The sequence below is a fragment of the Diceros bicornis genome, chromosome 9 (genome assembly GCF_020826845.1).
Source record: "Diceros bicornis minor isolate mBicDic1 chromosome 9, mDicBic1.mat.cur, whole genome shotgun sequence".
Taxonomy (NCBI): domain Eukaryota; kingdom Metazoa; phylum Chordata; class Mammalia; order Perissodactyla; family Rhinocerotidae; genus Diceros; species Diceros bicornis.
Window position 1 is genome coordinate 31,179,114 of NC_080748.1, and position 24,853 is coordinate 31,203,966.

At 46.8% G+C, this 24,853-nt stretch overlaps 1 protein-coding gene across 1 annotated transcript in view; it reads left to right on the forward strand.

The window, feature by feature from the left end:
• Window positions 1-24,853, forward strand: part of ERICH6B (glutamate rich 6B) — a 45,241-nt gene that overhangs the window by 19,523 nt on the left and 865 nt on the right. The window contains 7 exon segments of the mRNA XM_058547724.1: window positions 187-275; window positions 3,988-4,124; window positions 6,440-6,501; window positions 11,224-11,396; window positions 17,251-17,336; window positions 17,499-17,651; window positions 22,672-22,897. Coding sequence (XP_058403707.1) covers window positions 187-275; window positions 3,988-4,124; window positions 6,440-6,501; window positions 11,224-11,396; window positions 17,251-17,336; window positions 17,499-17,651; window positions 22,672-22,897 — 926 coding nt within the window.

Sequence of the window (24,853 nt, forward strand, 5' to 3'; positions counted from 1 at the left end):
TCCTCAAGTTGAATTTTAGGTAATTTGATGAATTTATTTTAAGTCTTATTGATGATGTTGTGTGTTTATTTAAAAGAACAAGGATGAATGTCATAAATCTATTTCCTTTTTTTTGTTTTTGTTTGTTTGTTGTTTTGTTCTTTTTCCAACTGTCTTTCCTTTTGCTGAACCTTCCAAAATTGAAAGCCATGGAGTTTGTTTCTAAAGAGAGCTTTTGGGACAGTATATTAAATGAGCACACAGACAGGCTGGAAGTCGAGAACTTCAGTGACAATGTAAGTTGGATAGATGTTGGAGCAAACGTTGGAGCAGGGTGGCTCGAGGCCAGCCGGGCACTGCCCATTGAGCCCCGGGAGTCACAGCTTCACCCCGTTGTTAGCACAGCCTAAGTGAGCTTTCTTAGAACAGACCTAAGTTTAAATGACACACATTAAATCAAAGAGGGTCAGAGAAAAGCCAAATGCAGCTCTAAGGCCCTACTTTGGGAGTGTCCTGCTGGTAATATGGGTTGCTTTTGAAGGCAGCAAAGCCAAAAACACAACATGAAAGTTATCTAGATATCACGGCAAATCATTCTTTGTAGAAATCCTATGTAAAAATGAAGTTAGATCCTGGAAAGATGGACTAGATATCCTTTTCCCACTAACTACAGCTACCCTAGACATTATATATAGAACAAACATAAGAAGCTTCTGAAAGGCAGAGAGAAGAAGGCAGACCAGCTAGGGACCCTGGGACCGAGGACTGACATGGCGGTGAGTTTCCTGAGTTTTCTTTTTGCTTCATATATCCCCGACTGGCTGCTAGAAAAGATAGCAACCTGGAAACCCCAACCAGCACGGACAACAAAAGCCCCAAGGAAAGCCTGCTGTCTCTCACCAGAGAACCAGGAATGGGGCAGCCTAGCAAGACAGAAGCTCTAGACAACAACCTCCGCAGTGCAGGCAAACAACGCAACAAACAGCAGTGGGGCACCTCCCCCAAATCTGTAGGCTGCGACCACCACCCTTCAGAGGGCACAGAACTAGCCCCGAGATTCAACGGACATCCTTTCCCCAGTGATACCCAATAACCAGAGATGAGATGGGAAGTCAGAATGGTTTGAACAAGGCTGACATCTACAGTATGTTGTTTTGTCTTTACTGCATGAATTTTTTGCCTGCTGGTACAGCCTCTTGGCTCTAAACTTACTTCTAAGGCTTACCATATATTTCAATTCAGGTGGAAGCATTATTATGCATCCTTTCGCATAAGGCTAAGAAATTTTCTCAGGATTGTAGATACTAACTACGATCACAAGAGTGAACTCTTGTGTCCCTGGAACTCAAAATTAAGCAGATATATTTTCCTAAAATTTCCAAAGAAAAGACAAAAAAAAAACCCGAGGTATTTAGTGTTTTTAAGAAAAATTTTTTAATTGGAGAATTTTCTGGTCTCAGTTCATATTTAGCCCTAAATTCCTTACTTTCCACACTTGCTTCTATACATTCTATTAATAAGAATTGCTTTTCAAACACTGAAATACCACATCAAAGGGAGAAAAAAGATTACTTGAACTTGGATTCACCACATTGGATTTACTAAAACAAGAAAGTATATTCAGACATTTTAGAAACATTTTTCAGCTGGAGTTGAAATCTAAAGGAATTAATTGAATTAGAAACACACGTTATTTGGAAACCTTCAGCACACCAATCAGCTGAGGTTTTGCTGTATCGGGCGGAGCTGCAGTCACAGGCGGAGGTGAGACATCTCCTATGTCTCTGTGCAAAGCTCCGGATGAGCACGGCACATTGGGAGGGTTCCGTGTGACAGGTGGGCTGCACAGGCCAACTCCGGTCACAAGCACCTTGCCTTGCCATCTCAGGGGCTTTGCCCAGGTGACAAGGTATGGCACAGAGTTGGGGGATACTTTCCCCCTGCTGTCTATACCTATCTGCCCCCAAGGATGGGAAGCTTAGGAGGAGACTGAGGTACCTTCCATGGCCCAGTTAGTGGCATTCTCGTGATAGGCAGCTATGCAGCTCGGCGAAGCAGTACTTCTCCAGGCAACATCGTAGGTGGCAGATGTGACAAATGGGGCCAGAGCAGGACAGGAAGAATGAAGTGTGTGCCACATGGTACCTGCAGCTGAAAGACTTGTTTGTGTGGACTTTTAAGGCCCCTTTTGGGGGAATACCAGAAACCACTGGGGTACAAACGAGTGAGAGGCAGCTGAAGTCCTCCTATTCGGGTGGGGGCCATCAACCTGTACTGTGGTTATTCTGACAATTCGACTCCTTTGCTGTTTTTAGTTTACTATACACGCTTGTTTTATTTCTATGACACACTACGCAACACAAACCCTGCTGTGCCAACTCTTTTGGTTGCAGGAAACACAGATTCCCCCAGGAGGAGTCTCTGGGCATGGGAGAACTCATCACTGGGGTGCCCAATGCACCTACTATGATGATGAGAATGGTTGCACTCTATAGGCTGGGGAGGCAAGTGGGACGAACCAAATAAGATGTTATATGTGCTGACTAAATCAAGTGGAGTGGCACAGCCTAGATGGGATGAGAACTTCAACTGGGCCCACCCAGTGGGTCTTTTTTCTGGTGGACCACAGTGGGCACCATATTTTCTGGTGAACAAAACATAGAATCCAAAGGGGATGGTGAGAGATCACTGGCCTTGGCAAATAGGAAGTCACTCCATCCCAAGGGAGGGATTGTCAACAATGAGGAATTTAGAGGCAGGAATATTGTCACCATGGGCCTTAACCTCAAACTGCCCTAAAGCACTGATTCCAGTGTTAAAAGATAAATTGAGGCATATTAAAATTTTTAAGAGTTTACTTGAGCATGTATAGATTCAAATCAGGCATCACCAAAGAGGAAGTAGTGAAGAGTGCTGGGGAGAGACTTTTACAGAGAAAAGGCAGAAGCAAAGCAAGGAAATGATTGATTGGCCAGAGCTAAAGCCTAGTTTGCTGCTTGTGACTGGTTGTCCTTAGGTTTCCATTTCGTAACCTTGAGTCATTTACGTGCTTTGATTTTGGTTTGCTTACATACGTCACCACAGCATTAGAGCCTCCTCAGTCTAACGCCCACCTTGTTCAATTAGTTTAACGCTGCAAGGGGAAGAGGAGTAAGCCAGACCTGAGGCACCTCAGCTTTCCCCCCAACCTAGAAAAACCAGCCAACCACAAGGTACATTCTAGTATCTGTCCCAGGTCATATGCAACTTCGGATATGTTGGTCTTCCACTTACCATAGGAGACTAATAAGTTAGTGGCATACTGTACATTATCAGATGTTGAACAACCACAATAACAACCTCAACCTGTAAGTGAGCAGGGCAACATGACAGATCCATGGCTTTCCTCAACAGCAAGCCAGACTTCACCTTCCATCAAAAAGGATCCAAAAAAGAAATTCTTGTGAGGACCCACCTAGGGTCAGTCCTAGTTACCATCATGGACTTGGGATAGAATGATGGAATTTACAAAATAAAAAGGTAGCTTGCACTGTCATTACTTTGGAAGAACCTTGAAACACAGAATTGTCTACTACAAAATGTGCTAGGTGCTACACTGCTTTCCTAAAGACTGTCATCCTTCACAATGAATGAGTCAGCAGCCACCGGGAGCTTGGCCATTCCTGGAACTCAGAAAGCCTGTTATGCTCTTAAAGCACAGAAGGGTTTTTATGTTCTCTAGTCACCTCCATATTTGGAAAAAGAAGGTAATTTTATGCTCTCAAAAGATTCCTTGGTATGCTGCTGTTAAAAAAGAAAAAATCCTTGAGGGAATTGGGGAGTGAGGAGAGAGTAATGGAAATATTCTTTAAAACAAATCTTGCTAGCCACCCTATTATTCCCACAGTTTGTGTTTTTCGAATAACATGTTGAAATCTCACCTGGCACCTTTGGGAGTCAGAAAAGTGATTAATTAGTAAATTGTTAATTCCCATTTTCTGGATATTTCATCCTGTTGTCCTTTTGTAGCTTTTGAACAGCTCCTATCGGGCAGTGTTTAGGGCCGTGATCGATGAAATGGCTGCTCGCAATGAACTGGAAGAGGATATTGACATTCCCCTGACTGGCCATCTGGAGAGTGAAACCAGAAGGAAACTGGGAATTCTGTAAGTAACTGGAGAGATGGAGCTATTGGTGGGTCGGCGGGTTCAGGTAGGCCAGAGGAAGCAGCAGGGAAAGTGTAAATTGGGCCACCAGAGAAAAGAGCAAGGCCAGGGCCAGGCAGGTCCCCTGAGGCAAAGAGCAGTCACAACCCAGGCACAGGACAAGGGTAAGAGCAGGGGCCAGGTGGACAGAATGATCTGGCTGCCAAAACTCAAGAGAAGGAAATCTACAAGCATGGGAGGTGCAGGATAGGATCAAAGGCAGGCAGTGACAGAGGTTGGAAATCCAGGACACGAAAACTCTTGAAGGGACCATGAACTTGTACAAGAGTCTGGAGAGCAAGGCTCAGACCCCTGGGTGTTTGAAGAGAAGGGACAATGGGGGATCAAGATCCTGGGCACCTGCCTAAGAAATTCCCTAGCTTTGTCCTAGACTAGCTAATGCTTTTCCATTCTCCCTAGATGGGGAAAAGCCATGAGCTTCACTGATCTGGGAGTCAGGCCAGAGCCCCTATTTGGAGCAGGGAATGATAAAGTTATTGCAGACTGTTGCTAGCACCAAGTCTTTCTAGTTGGCATGGCCCTAGGTCACAAAATGTTCCAGAACCCCATTTGTACATCCAGCCCATGGTGCGTGGAAGCCCAGATTTTCATTTATCCAGCTGTCAGAAACCTTGGCAAGAAAGGTGCATGTTCAGGCCTCCCATGGGTCTATTGCAGACTCTCCAGCAGTGGCACCAAGGAACAGGCTGTGGGGGTCGGGGTGCCCTGCATAACCTCCTTTGCAAATTGAGGCTTTCACAAAGATCAGGAAGCAAGATTGACTGCCAGCAACTTCTGCTTTGGGTTCAGTAGAGTCCTGGGGCTAGAGACCCCCAAGGCTTCTCTAGAAAAGGGGAAGGCAAAATACAGAGAGCAAAACACAAAGAACATCAAGCTTATACAGCTTCAGAAACAAACGCCAAATAACATCCTGGTAAGTTATCCTGCCTCGTATGTGATATTTCTCCCCATTCCTTCCCATTTAAGCCAATGACGGAGGCTCATTCTAACCTGATTGCACTCAGCAAATACTTCCTGAGCACCTACTGTGTGCTGATCTACTGGGTGCTGGTCTATACAGTAGTGTGTACCAGAGTCTCTGCCATTGAGGAGCTAGCTGGTAAGGATTCCACCAGGTTGCAAAGGTGGGCAAAGAGCCAAGGGAGGAACCTTCCCAAAAGGGCCTTGGTGCTTCCGGCTGGGTCCCCTCACTGGAGTTTAACTCTCGCATACATTTGACATCCTGCTGTCAGCCTGCGGGACAGCCCTCACCCCACCCACTCCTCCGTCCTTATTGCTTCAGAGGTGATGGTAAGCTAGGTAACTACTTCAATTCCATTCAAAGTGCTTACAAGTCAAACAAATAATGCTGGGTACAAACGGGCCGTGAAGAGCTCATTCTCAAGTTCCACTACTGCCTCTAAAGTATAAATAGTAAACCTCTGCTCTCTGCCAGGTAAAACAGTTCCACCCTTTCCAGCAAAGGGTATTTGCTTCCTGGTGTTTCCCAGGGTTAAATTATTATATTCCTTCAAGGAATCTGAACTGAGAACTTAAAATTTGTCATGTCAAAAGCCCTCTTCTCAGACCCAGTTAGGCCTGGGAAGCTCACTCCTTCTCACGCCTTCTCTTTCAAAGGGGCTCTGATCTGAGAACCAGGAAACACAGCTGCCCCGGGAGTCCACCCTTATTCAGAAGTAAAACAGTCCAAGCTATTGAAATGCCAGGACGACTTGCTGTGTATATTGACATGAGAGGGGGTTAAGGTCTTGATTATTCTGAAAAGCTGTGCTTTAGTGTAGCTTTCACGGTAAGTCATTTTGAGTGAGATTATTTGACATTTTCCTCCTAAATTTGAAGTGGTTTCAAGTGGCTCTGTCCGGTTCACAGACATGCTGTTTCTCCAAGCTATTTCCAAATGTACCTTCACTGGGATACAAGCCATAGAAAAATCACGCTGCACCAGCTTAACTCATAGAACCAGCCTTGCATTTGAACCTCCCAGCCCTGTCACAGCTCCCAAGATGACCCTCACTGAATTCATTTTGAAAGGTTTGGGGGTCAGCCCAGGTGCCCAGGTTGAAGGGCAGTTAGAGGCCAGGAGGGAAGCGCTGAGTCGATACCATGTGCGGTCTCTTTATTCCTGAGCACTGACTGGAAGAAAAGCTGGGTCCCAAAGCAGAGCCATCAGCCCAACTTTCCACCTACACTGTGTCGTGTGACATGTAAACATGAATTTAGTCCCAGCTTTTAAAGATAATTCACATTTCTTTTAGGTTGAAGAAAAATTTTGAAAAATACAAAGAAACAATCTCCTGGATTCTGAAGAAACGTGAATGTAAGGATCCCTTGCCCATTTTCCATCCCAGTGACTGGCACTCCTGTGTGGGTTTTGCTGCCTCTCACCTTCTGCTGTATGCCATAAAGGAGGCAGAAATGCTTGTTCCCTCACTTGAGCACGTGCTGGGCTAGTAAGGTCCTAGCAGCCAGGGATAAAATTCCGAGCAAGATGGACACAATCTGGGACCTCAGTGGGCTGATCTTTTGATAGTGGTTGGGTGAGTGGGTGGGGCTGGGGAGGATAGACAAGAAAGTAGGGAATTTGCATATGGAATGGTTACCACTATGGTGGGAAGGGGATGCTATGGGACCATACAGGAAGGCATCGAATCTAGATTTGAGGTGCTCCAAGAAGTCATTAGTAACACAAAGTTTGGGAAAGAAATAGCCCCTTTACCAGACACTGAAGGCATTTGAGGTCCAGCTGTTAAGATTTGCCAGTCATGGAGGTTGCCAGTTTTGTGGGTCGAATCATGGAAAACTTAAGCAAAGAGCCTAAACTATCAGGCTACTTAATTCAGAAACTCAAAACCACCATATGGAATATCTTTCAGGTTACTGGATCCAGCTAATGCAGAAATGGCAACAATACCCATGGCAGACATAGCTAATCAATCATGGTACATGGCAGACATAGCTAATCAATCATGGTACTTTTTCTTGTTGATCCAGGACAGCCTCAGATTCCCTCCCAAGACAATGCTCCAGTCCTCCAATACCAATTTATGTCTCTGACCTAACTCTTATGGAAAAACCACTGTAGGCTAAGTAGTTTCACATACACTCTCTGATTCAAATTAATCTTCATAACCAGGTGAAGTAGGATAAAGAAACTAAGGCTCAGAAAGGCTAAGTGACTTGCCTGAGATCACCCAGCCTTGGGCAGCTGCCCAAGACCTCTCAGGACAAACCTAGTTTTCATGCCCTTGGCATATTCAATGAACAACAAAAAGCTAGTGTGCCTGAAGGAGAAAAAGTGGGCAACTTCTACGCCTAGACCTCGTGTCCTCATTGGAGTTAGTGCAGGGAGGAGAAGGAATCGCCACCTTCTGTTTCTGTAGTGGGAGGGCCCTGCCTCCCACCAAGACTCACACAGTGGGGGACACCCAAAACAAGGAGGGGGATTCATGCTTAACAGCCAAAAACGCAACAACAAATGTCTAACACACTTTATGCTACACCTGTCTACTGCTTATATTTCTGTACCCTCTGGGCTGTAGACACCTGTGTCTTTCATTCCTTGGCATCTCAGCAAGGCATGCAGTAGGCACTCAATAATTATTTTTGAATGGATGCAGGCATGCATGATTTTTTTGCACGTTTTTGGAAATTAAGGCCTTTCAGGACACTCTACTATCTCATGCCCAGGGTAGGACTTCTGATTGGAGAATGAAATCTGATAGGGCCGGATTCCCCATAGTGCCTCACCACCACCCCTGCCCACTCCCTGTTCCTCTGGACAACTAAAGCCTAGAAGGTTTGAACTTTCTCTAAAAAAAATGCAAGATTTCTAGTTGCTAAGAGGCATTGCCTCCATGTTTTCGTTGTAGCCAGTCCCAAAGAAATCTAGCCTCCTTTCAGATACAAACGCATTTACTTCAGAATCCAGACCATTATTCCATATTCCAGGCACACAGCCCCATGTCTCTGAACACTCTGATTCCCACACCAAGGCTGGTTTCCTGGGCGTGTGACCTCTGCAGTCTCACAGAGCTCCACACTTAGAAGGGCCCTGTGCTTGGTTTAATGCTCTGCTGTCACTGTCTTGAAATTCTTAGTAATTTTAGAGCAAGGATCCCTGCATTTTCGTTTTGCACGGGGTCCTTCAATTGATGTAGCCTTTCCTGTTCAGAACCATCTAGGCTGGTGAAAAGAAGTGGGAGAACACAATATAGTTTGTATCCTGAGCCTTCAAAATTCAAAGCTCCCTGTGTGAAGGACACAGATATATTGACCTTGTACGAGGCGGCAGGCACTGGGTAGGCAATATTTCACAGGAACATGATACATCTCTGTAGGCAGCATTATCCCATTTTAAGGAAACTAAGGCTCAGAAAGGTGGCCTAAAGCCTCCCGCTAATAAAGGCAGAGCCAGATGTGCAGCACAAACCAGAATGTCCATGATTTTAGCTTTCTGACAGGGGAAAAAATGAGGATATAAATGTCCTCTTTTATCGTTACCATTTCAGAAACGCTTTCTTTTAATTCCTAATTGATACTCAGGAACAGAAGCTGAGCTCACTTCAGCTTTTTCCATCTGATGAATCATGACCATTCTGTAAGCAAGCCCTGCAGAAGGTGTCCTCAGAGGGAGACTGAGACCTGCTTCTGAACTTCTTACAAAAGTCTCCAAGTGCCCCTGCCCACCTCTTTCTCCGCACTCTCCTGAAGAAAGTCTCCCACTCTGAGCTCTGATTAGTGACCTCTTTAGCTCCTCAGATGCACCATGGTCCTTGATTATCCTTCCTCCGCCCCCCAGCCCACCGTCTCCCTGTTCTCACTGCCCCCTCCTCAGACACCTTCATCTCCCCTAGAAGAAATCTCCCCAGTCTCCCTGCCTCCTGCCTTCTTTCTCACTCCTTTCTTTGCATTGTTCCCAGCATAATCTTGTTAAAACTCTTCATTGGCCCTCCATTGCCTCCAGGAAAATGCCCCTATTTCTCATGCGGCTTAGAAGACCCTCCCTTTTTCCTCTCCCTACACACTGGCTTTTTTGTTATTCATCGTTGGGCCAGGCACCCGTGGCCACAGGGCCTGTGCACTTGCTGTTCCTCTGCCTAGAGCATTCCTCTCTCCAATATCCCTGTGGCTTACAACTTCACTTTATTCAGGTCTCTGCTTAAATGGCACCTTCTCAGAAATAGTTTCCTCGGCTACCCTTTGCAAACCTGTGTGTGCACGCACACATGCACACACATCATTTTCCATCCTTTCACCCTGCTTAATTTTTCTTCAGAGCCCTCCTAGCCATCTGGTATGCTACATTTTTATCTGTTCATTTGTTTAGCCTCTATTTCCCCTACTAGAATGGACAGCAGGGACTATGTCATCCTTGATATTGGCACATAGGTACGCAATAGATCTTTATTGAGTCAGTGAATAAAGGAATGATCTAGCCCTGCCTGCTCTCCTGAGTCATCTGTCACCACTAGCCCATTCCCACTCTAGCCTTCAACCATACAGTGCTTATGCTAGGAATTCCCCCTTGCATATTAGAGACTTAACTTCCACCGGAAGTTTCCTCAACCACCAGGCCTGGTTAAGTTTCCTCCAGTGAGCTCTCAGAACACCCTATCTGTTGGTCTGCAAACTTAGGAGTTCCCCAGGTGAAATTTAAAACTGGCTCCTGTACTCAGAGGGCAAGGAGAGACTGAGGCAACAGGCAGACCACTCCAGATTGGTAGGTAGCAGGCTTAATAAGCAAGGGAACTTATATAAGAGGCTTGTCTTGGGTGGCTGCGAGACCAGTAGATGTCCACACCCACCCGCCAGAATCTTAAAGTTTATGAAGAGGCCTTACCTGGCTTCAGCTACATATTCGGTCCAGATGGTCTCAACAACACAATGCTCTCAAGGCTGCGTCCTTGAAAATGGCTCCCACTGTGGGAACGGTGGGCAGAATGTACATTCCAAGGACAACGGAGGCTGAGGAGCCTCCATTTGCTTAATTCTGCTCACAGGTCAACCAGCGGTCACGTCCTCTCTACGACCTCCTCCAACACTGGTTGACCCCAATGGTGAAACAACTAAGCTCTCTTAACTGACCTCTCCCTAAAGCAGATGCCTAGGGAACAGGGCCGCCCCCTCTGGTGAAGAGCATCCTGGCTGATACCAACCAGCTGGAAGCTCCTCTCCACCGCTCTGGCCACTGCCATTCCCACTGATTGTCAGACACCCAGTGAGAGTCACTGGGAGCACAGGTTGTCCCTCAGTTGTCCTTACTAGTTTAGTTCCAAAATTCAATTGTTATAAAAATGAAGATAAAAAGAAACTTGTTGTTGCTATGAAAACTAAATTGAATGCTTTAAGAAGACTCTAAGAAAATAGCTTTTTTAAAAAAAAACTGCTTTGACCTAGATGTGGACCAAACACACGTAAAAGATTGGCCAATATACAGAAGATTTTTTAAAAGTCTATAATTCTGCACTCAGACTATTTAGAAATTGCCAAAACTGAAAACTGTAGATAATAAATTGTGAATGTGGTTTGAGCAAAAATGATCACAGGGCCCATCATCAGACCCACACACAAAGGTATGACCTTGCCCTACATTTTAAAACGGCGTGTTAGTACACATTTAGGTTTTAAATTAAAATAACATGTGTAAGACACGTTTCCTTTTTTTAACAACTCCCCACTATAGCCTATGTTTTCAATTAACAGAATTAGCAGCCACGCTTGTTATCGGCGTGTGGCTGGTATGTTACCCCAACACCTCTCACATCTCTGGACTGGGTGGTCTTCACCGTGGTATCTGGCATCTAGCACTGGGCTGGCACATCACAGGCCCTTGATAAATATGTGTTGAATGAATGAATGAAAAAAAAAATGAGAGAGCCGGAAATTCAGCCCCTACATGTGTTTCTTCAAAGGCTTGCTCTTTCTACTACCTGGGAGCCTTCCCTACTTGAGGGAATGTGGCCCATATCCCAAACCCTCCGACTCCCTTTAGCACCTTGAGAGAAATAGATCTAAGTTTTCTTTCTCTTTTCTACTAAAGACTTACTCAACCCAAAAGCTGCAGGGACGTATACTTTCACATTTAGTTTACCGAGTCAACCACCACCAGTTGAGGAGCCTTTGATAGCAAAAGAAGTCAAAAAACCTCGTCGTCGTGTTCGTCGTAAGAAGAAATTAGAAATAGATACAGAATGGGTACAGAGCAAGACTAAGGTAGGTACGGCAGTACACTGGTGTTTTTACTTTGTGTAGGTTTTTTTGGCTCGGGTGAGACACATAGACACCATCAGGGAGCTATCAGGATCAATTTACAACATGAATACAAACAAGAAAAATGTATCCAAAATATCCAATATATAGAGTTAAGGAAGACAATCTAAAAAGGCTACCTACTGTATGATTCCAACTATATGACATTATGGAAAAGGCAAAACTATGGAGACAGTAAAAAGATCAGTGGTTGCCAGGGGTTTGGGGGGAGGGATGAACAGGCAGAGCACAGAGGATTTTTAGGGCAGTGAAAATACTCTGTAGGATACTATAATGGTGGATACATGTCATTATACGTTTGTCCAAAACCATAGAATGTACAACATCGAGTGAACCCCAATGTAAAGTATGGACTTGGGTGACAATGATGTGCCGACGTAGGTTCATTGACTGTAAAAATGTACACTGTGGTGCCAGATGTTGATAGTGGAGGAGGCTGTGCCTGTGTGTGGGCATGGGGGTATATGGAAATCTCTGTACCTTCTGCTCAGTTTTGTTGTGACCTGCTCTAGAAAATAAAGCCTATTTTAAAAAATCAATCACATGGTATATTCATAAAGATGATATTTATAAAGAAATCATAAGTGAAAACTAGTCTCAAAATATTAGTGTCATTCAGAGTGAGCTAATAATCAGGTCTGAGGCTCAAAAAAGTGGTATTGAAGTGGGAATTAGAAAGATGTGATAGATTTCATGCCTTCTGTAAATATAGATTAGAACCTGCCGTGCCCCAGGCCCTCTTCTAGGTGCTGGAGATACAAGGGTGAACAAAACAAAGGCCCTGTGACCATGGGACTTATGTTCTGGTTGAGGAGACAGTCAATATACAAAAATACTGTTCACTGCTATGTCAGGCATTGTTAGGTGCCATGCGGGAAAAGGCAGCATAAATGGCTCTCGAGTTGTTGGGCTGAGAGAGGAGTTGCTCCCATACCTATATGGCAGTCGGGGAAGTGCCATTCGAGCCTAGGCATGCATGAAATAAGAAAGTGACCCATGTAGATACCTAGGGGAAGGGCATTGTAGGCAGAGCAACAAGTGCAAAGTCCCTAAGGCCTTTGCCTCAAGGACATCCGTGAGCAAGTGAGAGAGGGATGGAGAATGCTCTCGGGTGCCCAGATCAGGTAGAGCCTTGTGCGTCGTAGTAAGACTTTGGATTTTATCCTAAGGATGATGTGAAGCCATTGGAGGGTCTCGAGCAGGGGAGGAACATCATGTTCTCCCTGATCTAGAAGAATCTTTCTGCCTGCTGTATGGAGACTAGGTTTAAGGGAGCAAGAATAAAGGCAGAAAGTCCAGTTGGGAGCGCAGGTCATCAATTCAAGTGAGAGATGATGAGCATCTCTACTAAAGTGGTGGCAGTAGAGGTGGTGAAAAGGCCTATTTGGGATATGTTTTGAAAGAAGAATCAAGAGGGCCTCCTATTGAACTGGAAGTGGGGTGTGAGAGAAAGAGAAGACAAAAGGATGAATCTAAGAATTTTGGCCTGAGCAACTGAGTAAATGCCATGTTATCATTTATTAAATAGGAGAACACAAGGAGACTAATGGAAACTAACGTGTATGTAACACTGTGCAGATTAGAAAGCACTTCCACATAGAATGTAAACTTAGCTTTTCTCGACAATCATCTGAGTTAAGTATGGTATTATTATTCTCACTTTATAGTTGAAATGAGACCCAGAAAAACTGAAATGACTGTCACGTGGACATAGAGCCTGTATTAGTCAGGGCAATGCTCATTAGCTGCAGAAACAAACGATTCCCAAAGCTAAGTGGCTTGATAACCAGATGCATGTTTCTTGCTCACGGCTTGTCTGATTTGAATCTCATAGTTCTTTGCGTGGCTCTCCTTAGGCTGGCTCTCAGAGATCTGGGCTTCATCACGGGTCTCCACTATCTTGGAGCCCTTTGTGTCCAATTGCATGGACAGGAAGTGAAGCCAAGGTCCAGGCTTAAATTCTATTAAGCAAAACGAGTCACATGACCCCACCTAGGTGCAAGAGGTCTGGGAAATGTACTCCTGCTGTATGTCCAGAGGAAAATGGAAACCGTCTGCACTAAAAGGAAAAGCAATCAAAAATCTTAAAATGATGGTGGCCTCACTTGTGGCAAAAATGGAAAAGAACCAGAAACGGACACTGTCAACCAAGGTGTGGGACTCTTTCGGCCTCCAGAGAAGGAATAGGAAGTTCAGTATCCCATCGTCTCCTGAGCCTGCAGGTAGAAGGGAAGTCAGCGGGACCAGTCAGAACTCCTGTGGACAGACGAATTAAGGGAGAGCCAGGGGAAACTCCAGGCTTAACGGACGATGAATGGTCAGGGTGTTGGAAGCCCTCAGAGAAGGCCCTCAGCTTTCTCATCTCCCTGGCCTCACCTCCACTCCATTCATGAAACCTTACTTGGTTTCTTGCTCCAATCAGGCTAGTGAATGCCACGTTCTTCCCACCCTCTTTGCCCCGTCCTGTCCTGCCTCTGAGCTTCTGCTCCTGCAGCCTCTGTCCCCTGACCAATCTTGAATGTCCTGCCTGCAGCCCAGGGGAACGTTCTCACCCAGAAGTCTAAGCAGAGGATCCTTCCTAACCCACCATCCACATCAGGCTGCCCAAAAGGCCCATGAGGAGTGGGACATTTGGTTGTTTTTTGTTTTTACAAATGGGCAATAAATTCTGAGTAGTTTTCTGAGTCAGGAAGCACTGTTTATAAGTATGTGCTTGTGTTGAGGCAAAATCCAGCCCAGCCTGCCCGGGAGCCAGCAGCTCCGCAGCAGTCCAGGATTGCTCACAGACAGACGGCAGCAGGGAGAGCTCACAGACGGACACAGCTGTCTCACAGCACAGGGTCCTGCCTTGTCTTCTCTCCAGTAGAACTGAAGGAAAGGCCAGAGATGTACTCTCTTCTCTCTTACCCGTTAGCTCTTAGCCTCATACTCTGGCCCAAAGCAAATGGTGACGAGATTTAGGCTTTTAGATATGCCATTCGTTATATATTTCCCGGTGTGAGAAAATGTGACGACTCCCCCTCTGTGTCAGAGATCTTGCTTTGCCATGGAGTCTTTATCATTAGGAAAATGTCATTGCATAACAAGTGAATTTGAGCAGCAGAAAGCATCTTGACAAAGTCTGGCTTTCAGGTGACTTTTGAAAAGAGCTAAAAGACAAATATCCTTTCCCATGAGCAATATCTGGAAGTTTCTTACAAGTCGTCAGGAACAAACCAACCACAGCACTTTTTTAAGTTATAAAAAAAAAAAAGCAGTGATTTGTAGACTGAATGTGCGAGAGCGCTGGGAGCTTAATGGTTGGAGCAGCATGTTTTCACGGACAAGTCTGCAGGCCTTGGAGGGGAAGGAGGGGAGCAAACTACTGGAGTCTGGCTCTCCTCTCACTGGATGACTTTGTGTAAGTCATTTAGCCTCTGTTAAATGGGGATACTGATAGTGCTACTCTGTAGGCTTGTTGTATTGTGGGAGGAAAGCATTTAGCGCAGTGCTGGCTATGGAGAAAGAGCCATTACGTGTCAGCTATATGATTATCATCACCTTGCAGAGTGCTGTTCACTGGATGCCCAGTTTCCTGGGCCATGCCCTAGAGAGCCCACAGCAGCTCTTCCTCACACAGAGCTGCATCTCTTTCTTCTATTGTCTTAGATTTGGGCATTCTGCTGTAAGCTTCTTGAACAAAGGATTATTCAACTGTTAAAAATAATAGTTTGAGGGGCCGGCCCAGTGGCATAGTTGTTAAGTATGCCCACTCAGCTTTGGTGGCCCAGGGTTCACGGGTTCAAATCCCGGGCATAGACCCACACACCACTCATCAAGCCATGTTGTGGCAGCATCCCACATATAAAGTAGAGGAGGATTGGCATAGATGTTAGCTCAGGGACAATCTTTCTCACCAAAAACAAAAAATAATAATAGTTTGAAAACCACTGATCTGACTTCTAGTTAGAGGAATGTGGGATTGTAGATAGCCTGAAAAGCCGTCCTGCTACAAACACCTGGGAAATTTAGATGAAATGTAAAAAGTGTCCTTTTAAACGCAGAGCAGAATGTGTCAGAAAGTAAGGGAAATAATTAATACTAGAAATAGAGAGAAACGGGAAAACCAGAAGAGTGCGAGTCTGGGTGTATGGGTGAGGTGGGGGTGCTGGGAAGGGAGGGGTGGGAAGCAGGAGAACAGAGTGTCCTGATAATCCAGGGGCTCAGGTTCTACGCCCCATGGGGACACGAGACAGCTTGAGGACGTGCCTCTTTTTCAAGCACCCGTGAAATCGCTCCGATAATTGATGACACACTAGGCCACACAACAAGTCTCAGTGAACGCTGAAGCGCTGATATCATAGAGACTGTGTGCTCTTACCCCAATGCATTCTAATTAGTAATAATAGTAACGTAACCAAAAGCACATATATTTGCAAATTTAAAAACACACTTGTAAATATTGTGTGTCAAAGAAAAAATCATATTGGAAATTTGAAAATATTTAGAATAGAATCAAAGATAAGTATCTACACTTGTGGGAAACAGCTAATACAGTATTTTGAGAGAGATGTTATAGCTTTAAATCCTTATATTAAAGAAGAAGGAGGAGGTGGGGGATCATGAAGAAGAAAGATGAAAACCAATGAGCTCAACATTCAATTCAAATAATTAGAAAAATAAAATAGAGTAATATAGAAACCCACAGAAAGTAGAAGTATATAAATGATAATGATAAGAGCAGAAATTGATACAATAAAAACAAAGAAATAATGGAATAAACAAACTGAAAGCTGGTTCTTTGAAAAGACTAGTAAAATTGGCAAATCATCAGGCAAGGTTGATCCAGAAAAAAAAAGAAAGAAGGTATTAATAATATAAAGACTGAAGATAAGGACATGACTACAGAGATAGTAGAGGGTTTTTTTTTAAACACTATATGACAAAATTTTTATGACAAGTTTGAAAAATTACATAAAATTAACAATTTCCTAGAAAAACACAATTCACTAAAACTGATTCAAGAAGAAATTAAAAACCTGAATACGTTATGGGTTGAATTGTGGCCCTCCAAAAAGATATGTTTAAGTTCTAACCCACAGTGTCTCAGAATGTGACCTTATTTGTAAAATTGATCTTTGAGGATGTAATTAGTTAAGATGAGATCATACTGGAATAGAGTGGGCCCCTAATCCAATATGAGTGGTGTCCTTATAAGAAGACAGCCATGTGAAGATGCAGAGACACAGGGTGAATGCCAGGTGAACGTGGAGGTGGAGATTGCAGTGATGCACACACAAGCCAAGGAAAAAGATTGAGAGCTGTCACCAAAAGCCAGGAGAGAGACGTGGAAGAGATGCTTCCTCAGAGCCTCCAGAAAGAATCAACCCTGTTGACACCTTGACTTCAGACTTATGGTCTCCACAACTGTGAGGGACTAAATGTCTGTAGTTTTAAACTGCCAAGTTTGTGGTACTTTGTTATGGCAACCCTAGAAAATGAATATAACCAATAACCATTAGAGAGATTGAAGTGATAGTTTAAAATTTGCACACACACACACACACACACACACACACACACACACAGTGATCCATTTCAGCCTCTTCATCACATGGACAAGTACTGAGGCCCAGAGAGGTTTCCTGTTCAGATTCCCCAGCAAGCCGGTGGTGATGATGGTGGGTAGCGATGGGTGGGGTGGCATATGGGCAACAGAGAGTAGTAGACAGGCCCCAAGCACTCTAGTGCCAATGCCGTGTTCTGAACTGGGACCATCAGCCCCGTGCACTTTTCATAGGCTTGTCTTTTCTCCCAGGTGCATGAAGGTGATGGAAAATTAATTCTGTACCCCAGTGGGACTGTCTTCCAAATTCTCTTTCCTGATGGATCAGGCCAGTTACAGTATCCACCGGAGCACAGGAACGCTCGTATTGACACATATGGCGCCTAAAACGTCTGTGATTCGGGGCTGGGGCATGGGTTTTACTGAGGCCTGCATCCTCTGCAGGGCTCTGCCTTGTCCAGGGATCCCAAGAGACTGCTTGTGCCTTAACCATCTCCCAGTTACCCATCAGGAAACCTGGCTATGCTCATCCTCAGCACGAAAGAGAGCAAGTTCACATACATCATTCTGGAAGACAGTAAAGAAAAGGATGTTCGGGCTCTTATCAACAACTCTGGCCATGCCACCTTCTATGATGAAAACAGAGAAATCTGGTAAGCTTGGGTCGTGAGTCCCAAATCGTCCTCCCCGTGAAGAGGTGGTGTGGTTAAGGTTTGATTCCCAGTCTGCTCAGCTGTCCTCCCTCACTCGGTAAGTCTCCCTCTCTCTCTCTCATTCATTTGTGAATTCATTCATCCAACTCACACATGTTGGAAATGGGGATATGGGTATCATGACGGACCAGTAAGACAGGTCCTTGCCCTTAGAGAAGGCGCGCTGTCCTTAACACACCATTGCTTCCCCGTGGGTGAAATAGCGATCACAGACTGACAGCCGCCACTTCTATTGGCTCCATCTCCTCTACACCTCTTGAGAGTCAAATCTTATGAGAATTACCTCAGAAAGACCCAGTGGCTCTCTGTTCTGGGGGCCTAGGAGAGGAGGGCATGGTAAGTGCTTTGGAGACACACATATTGTATACAAAAACACAACTTCTAAATATTTTATTGTACCTGAACTCAGTTTTAAGTTCCCATTTCTGGCAAGGGGAGAAACTTCATCTTAGCAATTCAAAGTAATTCAGTCACTTCAAAATTTTTCTCCACCTCTCTGGGGTGAGTACTCTGTCTTTTCAGGATTTCCTGCTTCCCTTCCATTCTAAGTGGTCATGGAGTGGGAAATGCATATTATCTTGGATCAACTTTATACTTTCTTTCTTCGTTGTAGTCAAAGCTAGACTTTTTCTAATTCCAAAAAGTACTTTCACTGTCCAGGGCTGGGTTTTTAAGACTATTTTCTTAAATATTCTTTGAGTTTTTTCAACATCGTTTCCTCATTGACTACTTGTTCTCAGAGGTATTTGCCCTCCCCTGAGGGCTCTTTTTGTAGAAAATGATGTCTGAAAGGTGGAAGAAGGTACTAGATGCAAGAATCACCAGGAGGGGAGCAAGAAACTCAGTTAATTATCTCCAGTAGTATCCGACTACATATAGTAGGGTCTCTTTTCCCTAATGACACTTAATTTTAGGGCCAGGAGAGAGAGACCTTAGGGAAATCTACCGATGAGGAAACTTAGGCTCAGAGAATATGATAGGTTGCTTGCTCTAAGCCATACGTAAAGTTACAGGCAAGCAGTTTTATGACATTTTGACTCAGCCCAAAATAAAGCATTTTTTTTTAATTATCAAATAAGATATGCAAGAGATACCACATCTTGTCCCTGCATCTCAAGCCATTAAAACCCAAGGGGAAGGATGATGCTCAGAGCTGGGAAGGGCTGACCCCCACCTTGGAGATCTTGATTTGGTTGGTCTGGGGTGGGGCCAAAAGTCTGCGTTCTTTAAAAGCTTCCCAGGTGATTGTGCAGGTCAGCTGGCCATGGGAGCCCCAGTCAGTGTGCCCTCCACTGCCCTGTCTATGGCACTGGCTCAGGATCATAAGGTAAAGACAGAGGACCGAGAGAATCCATGCATCCACCTCATCAAAATCCACAGAGAGCCACCCCCAGTCCTCCCCTCTGGTCAGGAGTGGATGGCTGTTGTGCTGACACCCTAGACCGTTGCTGGGACTCCAGGAAAGCCTCAACTTCATGAGGAAGTGGGCCCAGATGTCCTGTCCTGGTGGAGAGCAGTGACCAGTGGTTCAATCTCTCTTCCCCAGAGCGCCTTGCTTCCAGGCCTCATAGCCTGTTCATGGTCCAGGTGCCCCTAACTTCCCAGCTCCCATCTCTCTCCTTGGGACCTGCTGTCTTCTTGCCTAGAAGTCTTTCTGAAACAGTACTAACCACTTCACGACTCGTGGGTTCTCAAGAGCAGGAGACATTCTGGCAGCTTGCCCTTCTAACCCTGAGGCTCCTCCACCGCTGGAGAAAACGGGGCAGGTTAGAACCAGGAGGCCGTTCGGTGTTGAAAGCTAATCAGTTAGGCTCAGAGTGAGCCTCACAAATCTCGGCAAATGGCCCGTGCGACATCTTGTCCACATGGCCACAGGCCAAGGCCCAGGGGCCTCCACTCTTATCCCCCTGGCCTGACCCTCTGCCCACCCACCAGGCAGCCCCTGTCTTTCTCCCCTTGCTCACCAGCTGCCCCCACAGCAGGAGAGACCACCCCCCCCCCCCCGGCCCCGCCCCAACCGTGTCAGTATTGTTTTTTCTTGCCTTTCCTTCCTGGTGCTGGAAGGGCCTGCTGAGTGGGGGAAGGGAAGAGCTCCCGCCCCTCCTTCCCTTGGGCAGGCCCCCGCCCCTCTGCCCACAGGCCTGGTGCTCACCTGCTCTCAGCAGCCCCTCCACACTCAGCGGTATGCAGTTAATTGCAAAATGCTTCTGTACTGTCTCCCCCAAGGGCAATGGCCTCTCATCTGGATCATGCTCTAGTTTAGCTTAAACCAAAGGAAAGTGGCTCTACTGATGGCATTTCAGGCATCAGACACATGGAAGAGAGGGAGTGTCCCTATGTATCCCCCCCAACTCCCGTCACCCCCAAAAAGTCATAGCACAGGGCAGAATAGGCTCCCCCCCAGCCCCCGAGCTGGTTGCTTCCCCAGGGGCAGCAGCACCAGAGAAAAATGTGATCCCATAGCAGAAGGACTTGGTATCTGAGGGAATTCATCATCAGAACTGCAGTCCTGTTGTCACTGGGAGAAAGATTTTGTGGGAAAGACCCTCCAAGTCATCGGGAACACAAATCTGCTCTGCCAGGGCCTGCTGACCCTAATCTCGGCTAGAAATTTCCATGGCTGCTCCCCTGGTTCCAGCCTCATGTCCACACTGATGGAGAGCTCCTCCATTGCATCATAGGCACTGGGAAGGATTTAGAGCCAAGCTGTTTCAAGGACTGAATATTTCCTGGGTCATTTCTTCATTTCCGTCTCCTCGGGGAAGGTGGAAGGCATGGTGGTAGTCTGCTGGGTGTGTGGAAACTAAACCCTGGCATCACCCCCAACCTCCAGCCCTCAGACTTAAAGAATTTCAGACCAGGCTTCCTGCCAGGCTTCAGGCGTCCCGCACAGCGAGGGGCCCCAGACCTGCCTGAACTTGGGGACCCTGGTGGATGGGTTCTACCCACTCCACAGTTTGGGGTCTTTATGCCTCCTGAGAACGAGCCTCCAGATTCAGACCGTTTCTGAGTGTTCTAGACCCCCTTTTCCTGTGGGAGCATTAGGTGAGAGCCGAGTACCCCCAGGCAGGGGCGGACCTCTAACATGGGGGGTGGGAAGGGCCTAGTGTGAGAACTCTGAGCTGTTTAAAAGGTTAGAAGCTATCGGGGATCTGCTCCCCTGCAGAGTGAAAGAAGATTCCATCCCCTGCCCTCCTCTCCAACAATAAGAAGAAAATTCTAATGCTGCCGAGTTATTGCTATGTATAAGCGTTTAATCTTCACAACAACCTTATGAGTAAAGCACTAGTATTACCTGCATTTTACAGTTGAAACCGAAGCATAGAGAGGTTGAGTAACTGGCCCAAGGTCACACAGCTTACAAGCGTCAGAGCTGGGCTTTGAACCTAAAGAGTCCAGCTCCAGAGCCCAGGTTTTTAATTCATCACCGTGCATGCAGCCTCTTGTCTAGGTAGACAAATGAGTTTGGACAGGCTGCGGCCCGATGGTGAAGAGCCTTAGGAGTTTGCACTTTGTTTGACAGGTGATGGAAACAGCAAGAGAATCTAGAATTGGGGAGTGACTAGGAGAATTTCTGCTTATTGGAGGTGAACAAGGCTGCCCTGAGCTGGCTTCCCCCTCTGAGCCTACCTACAAGGCCCCTGAGCAGCCCAGACAAGACCTGGCCCGTGGTCTGAGAAATCCAGCTCCCCAAACCCTACCTTCTCCTGACTAGCCCAGGTCTCAGATTCTCCTCCTGTCTGCATCCGATCCCTGAGAGAAGTTGCTGCCCCAACAGCACGGATTCTAGGGACAGCCTTGGTGGGATTCAAAAGGCAGAGGCCAGGGCCAGAGGGACATGGTGGGTTTGAAATGCCAAGAAAGAACAGCTCAGAGGAGAGCAGGGTCTGGGCTGAATGAAGGAGAAACCCATCCACCCCTCACTCATCCGACACCTGGTTACGTGAGAGCCGGGCGCAGTGCTGGGCAGCAGGATTTCATCAGGGAACCCTGCCCTCCGGGACCACACTTTACCTTTACATTTTAGAGGCGGAGAACAGACGACAAACAAGTACAGTCAATTCTTATTATTTGCAATAGTTATAAAGTAGCTGTGAACACTCAGGGAACACTGAACTCACTGCTCCTGGGGAATACGGACATATATATGTACATAGTGTCACGGACATGCAAAATGCAGTGAAAATTTTGAGTCTCTTAATGCACACCTTCCCAGCTGATGCTAAACAAGGCGACACTCTGCCTTCTGGTTTCAGCTCCTACAGAGATGATCAGAGGATGGAGAGGGGAGGGAGCAGGGCAGCGTAGTGCAAGAAGCTCCGGCTCTGGGGACAGTTGGCATCTACCATGGGTTGTTTTTAGGATTTAAGATTATCTGTGTGAGAGATATCTATAGGAGCAATGGGTTCAGTGTTCACTAACTAACTCAGTGTTTGAGGTGACTTTATAGAACCTAACTGCCATGGATAACAAGAATCAACTGTATAGATTAGTAAATTGGAGGAAACTAACAAGGGACAGAGATGGAGAGTCATATACCGAACCAGAGGGGCTGGTCAGGACAGGGCCTCTCTGAGGAGGTAACATTTAGGCTGAGACCTGAAGAAGAAGCAGGAACCAGCCATGCCATGCAGGGTGGGAAGACCATTCCAGGCAGAGGAACAGCATGGCAAAGCTGTGAAGAGGTAAAAAGCTCGTGTGACCCAGGGACGGAAGGCAGAGAACAGGGGCTCAAGAGGAGACGGAATGAGGACGTGGTGGGGGCTGAAGGGCTGCACTTGGTCTTCGGTTCACCCTCCTTGTTGGAACTTCTCCCACCTGCCAAGCCCCTGTGGGGCTGTTTGTGGGCCAGAGAGGAAGGAGTGAGGGGGAGGAGGGGCAGGCCTGAGTGGGCACAGAGAGGCTGTGCCCTCACCCCCAGGACCCAGCACTGTGGCTGCCTGATGCTTTCTTGGTCTAGGTTGAGCCTGAGCCATACCCTGGGCTACTACTTCGCCAAAGGCAAACGCCAGAAGGCCTGGAACTGGTGGAATCTGAACCTCCACGTCCACGCGCCCCCCGTCCAGTCCATCTCCTTGAAAATCAACCAGTACATCAGGGTACAAATAAAGAGCCAGGATAACATCATCTTCCACTTCACCCACCAAAAGAAGCACATTTGCATGAACCTGGGCACCAAGTACAAGGTAAGGTCTCAACTCCCCCCAGCCTCTGCCCGGCGGGCACCACCCTGCCACTGCCTGCTGAGACTGGTCCGTGCCACCGCCCTCCAGGCCACGTTCTGCATCAGTCCATCCCATAAGAAAACAAGGCCCCCTTCATTGACCTGCTGCATGACTGTATACAAAGGCATTCATTTAACTTCTGAGCACTGTGAGATTTGGCTCTGAGGACACTGACATCCTCAAAGAGCTCGACCATGAGCCAGACAAAAAAAACAAAGATGTCAACATGCATCATGTCACCTGACACTCACAACAGCCCTGTCAGATGGCAGGGCCAGAAACGAGGGGGAAGTCTGTGTCCTCAGCCCTGCCCTTGGTGTCCCCTTCCCTCCTCCCCAGACACTCATCTCAACACAAATGACCCCCTGGAAGCCTGAGGTGCACTGCCTAGGCCAGACAGGAAAGTAGCAGAGATGGATCTGTTTCCTGGGGCTGCCGTAACAAATTACCACAAATGAGGGGTGGGGGTAGTGCTTAAAACGATAGAAATTCATTCTCTCACAATTCTGGAGGCTAGAAGTCTGAAATCAAGGTGTCAGTAGGGCCACGCTCCCTCCAAAGTCTCTTGGGAAAATCCTTCCTTGCCTCCCCAGCTTCTGCGTTCCTAGCGTTCCTCGGCTTGTGGCGGCACCTCTCCCTTCTCTGCCTTCATCTTCACAAGGCCTTCTCCTCTGTCTCTCTGCGTATCAAATCTCCCTTTCCTTTCTCTTACGAGGACACCAGACATTGGATTTAGGACCCATTCTAAGTCCAGGATGACCTCATCTGAGGTCCTTAATTACATCTGCAAAGACCCTGTTTCCAAATAGGGTCACATTCGCCGGTACTGGGATTAGGACTTGGACATATCTTTTGGGGGCCACAATGCAACCTACTACAAGCAGTGAGTCTGGACCTGGGAGTTCTGACTGTGAGAGGGCAAGAAGGTGGGCTCCTGAGACCCTTCCCGAGGACCAGAGTCAGGAGAGGATTAAGGGTGCCCTTGGCCCCCCACTGAGACCCACACAAGACCCTGCTCCTGCTCCCGCTCCCCTCTCCTATTCCATGGAAGGCTCCACATACAGACGCACCAGACCCTCGGAAAGCAGAACTGTCTGAGGAGACGGACAGATGGACATGTCTCCTGGGAGGTGAGGCAGATGGAGAAATAGGTTGATGGAAGAAGCAGCCAAACAGCAGACTCTGGCAAAATTAAGTTGTATGAATATTATTTGGAAGGAGAGTAGGGAAGCTGGTAGGTTTAGGGTGGCCAGCCACCTCAGTTTGCCCAGGATTGAGGGGTTTTCCAGGACATGAGACTTTGAGTGCTAAAACTGGGAAAGTTCCAAGCAGATCTGGAGAGCAGATCACCCTAGGTCCCCTTGCCTGGCAAGGCCTGCAATTTTACACGCTGAATAATGATGTCCCAACCTCCTTACCTACCCTGGACTTCCCAGAGCAGCCAACCCAGTAAAGAGGAGGCCTGTACTTACACTTGACCGTCCCCAAGTTGTCCATTCGTCCCCTGCCCAGCGGTGACAAGCTAAGAGAGGGCAGCAGGGGTGGAGAGGGCATGAAGAGATGCACCATCCGCCTTTGAGTGACAGTGGGGTTCCATGAGGGAGGAGGGCCAGGACAGGAAGTCGGTGCTCAGAAAGGGTGGGTGAAGGGCGGAGAGCCAGGTGGAGGAGGGGGGTCTGTGTCAGTGGGGGGTGGGCCCCAAATGAAGCAAATCAGCACAAAAGGGACCAGTCAGAGTCAAAAGAAGGAGACGAGAGCCGGGGCACAGCGTCAGCAGGGTCTGCCCAGTCCGGGCAGCCGAGGTGCCCTGGGAAGAACCACACCGTTCCACGCCTGGCCTCTCCACTTCTTGTGCAACACCAGGCAGGCCTCTTGCTCTCTCTGAGCCCGTTGTCACCTGCAAAATGGACACAACAT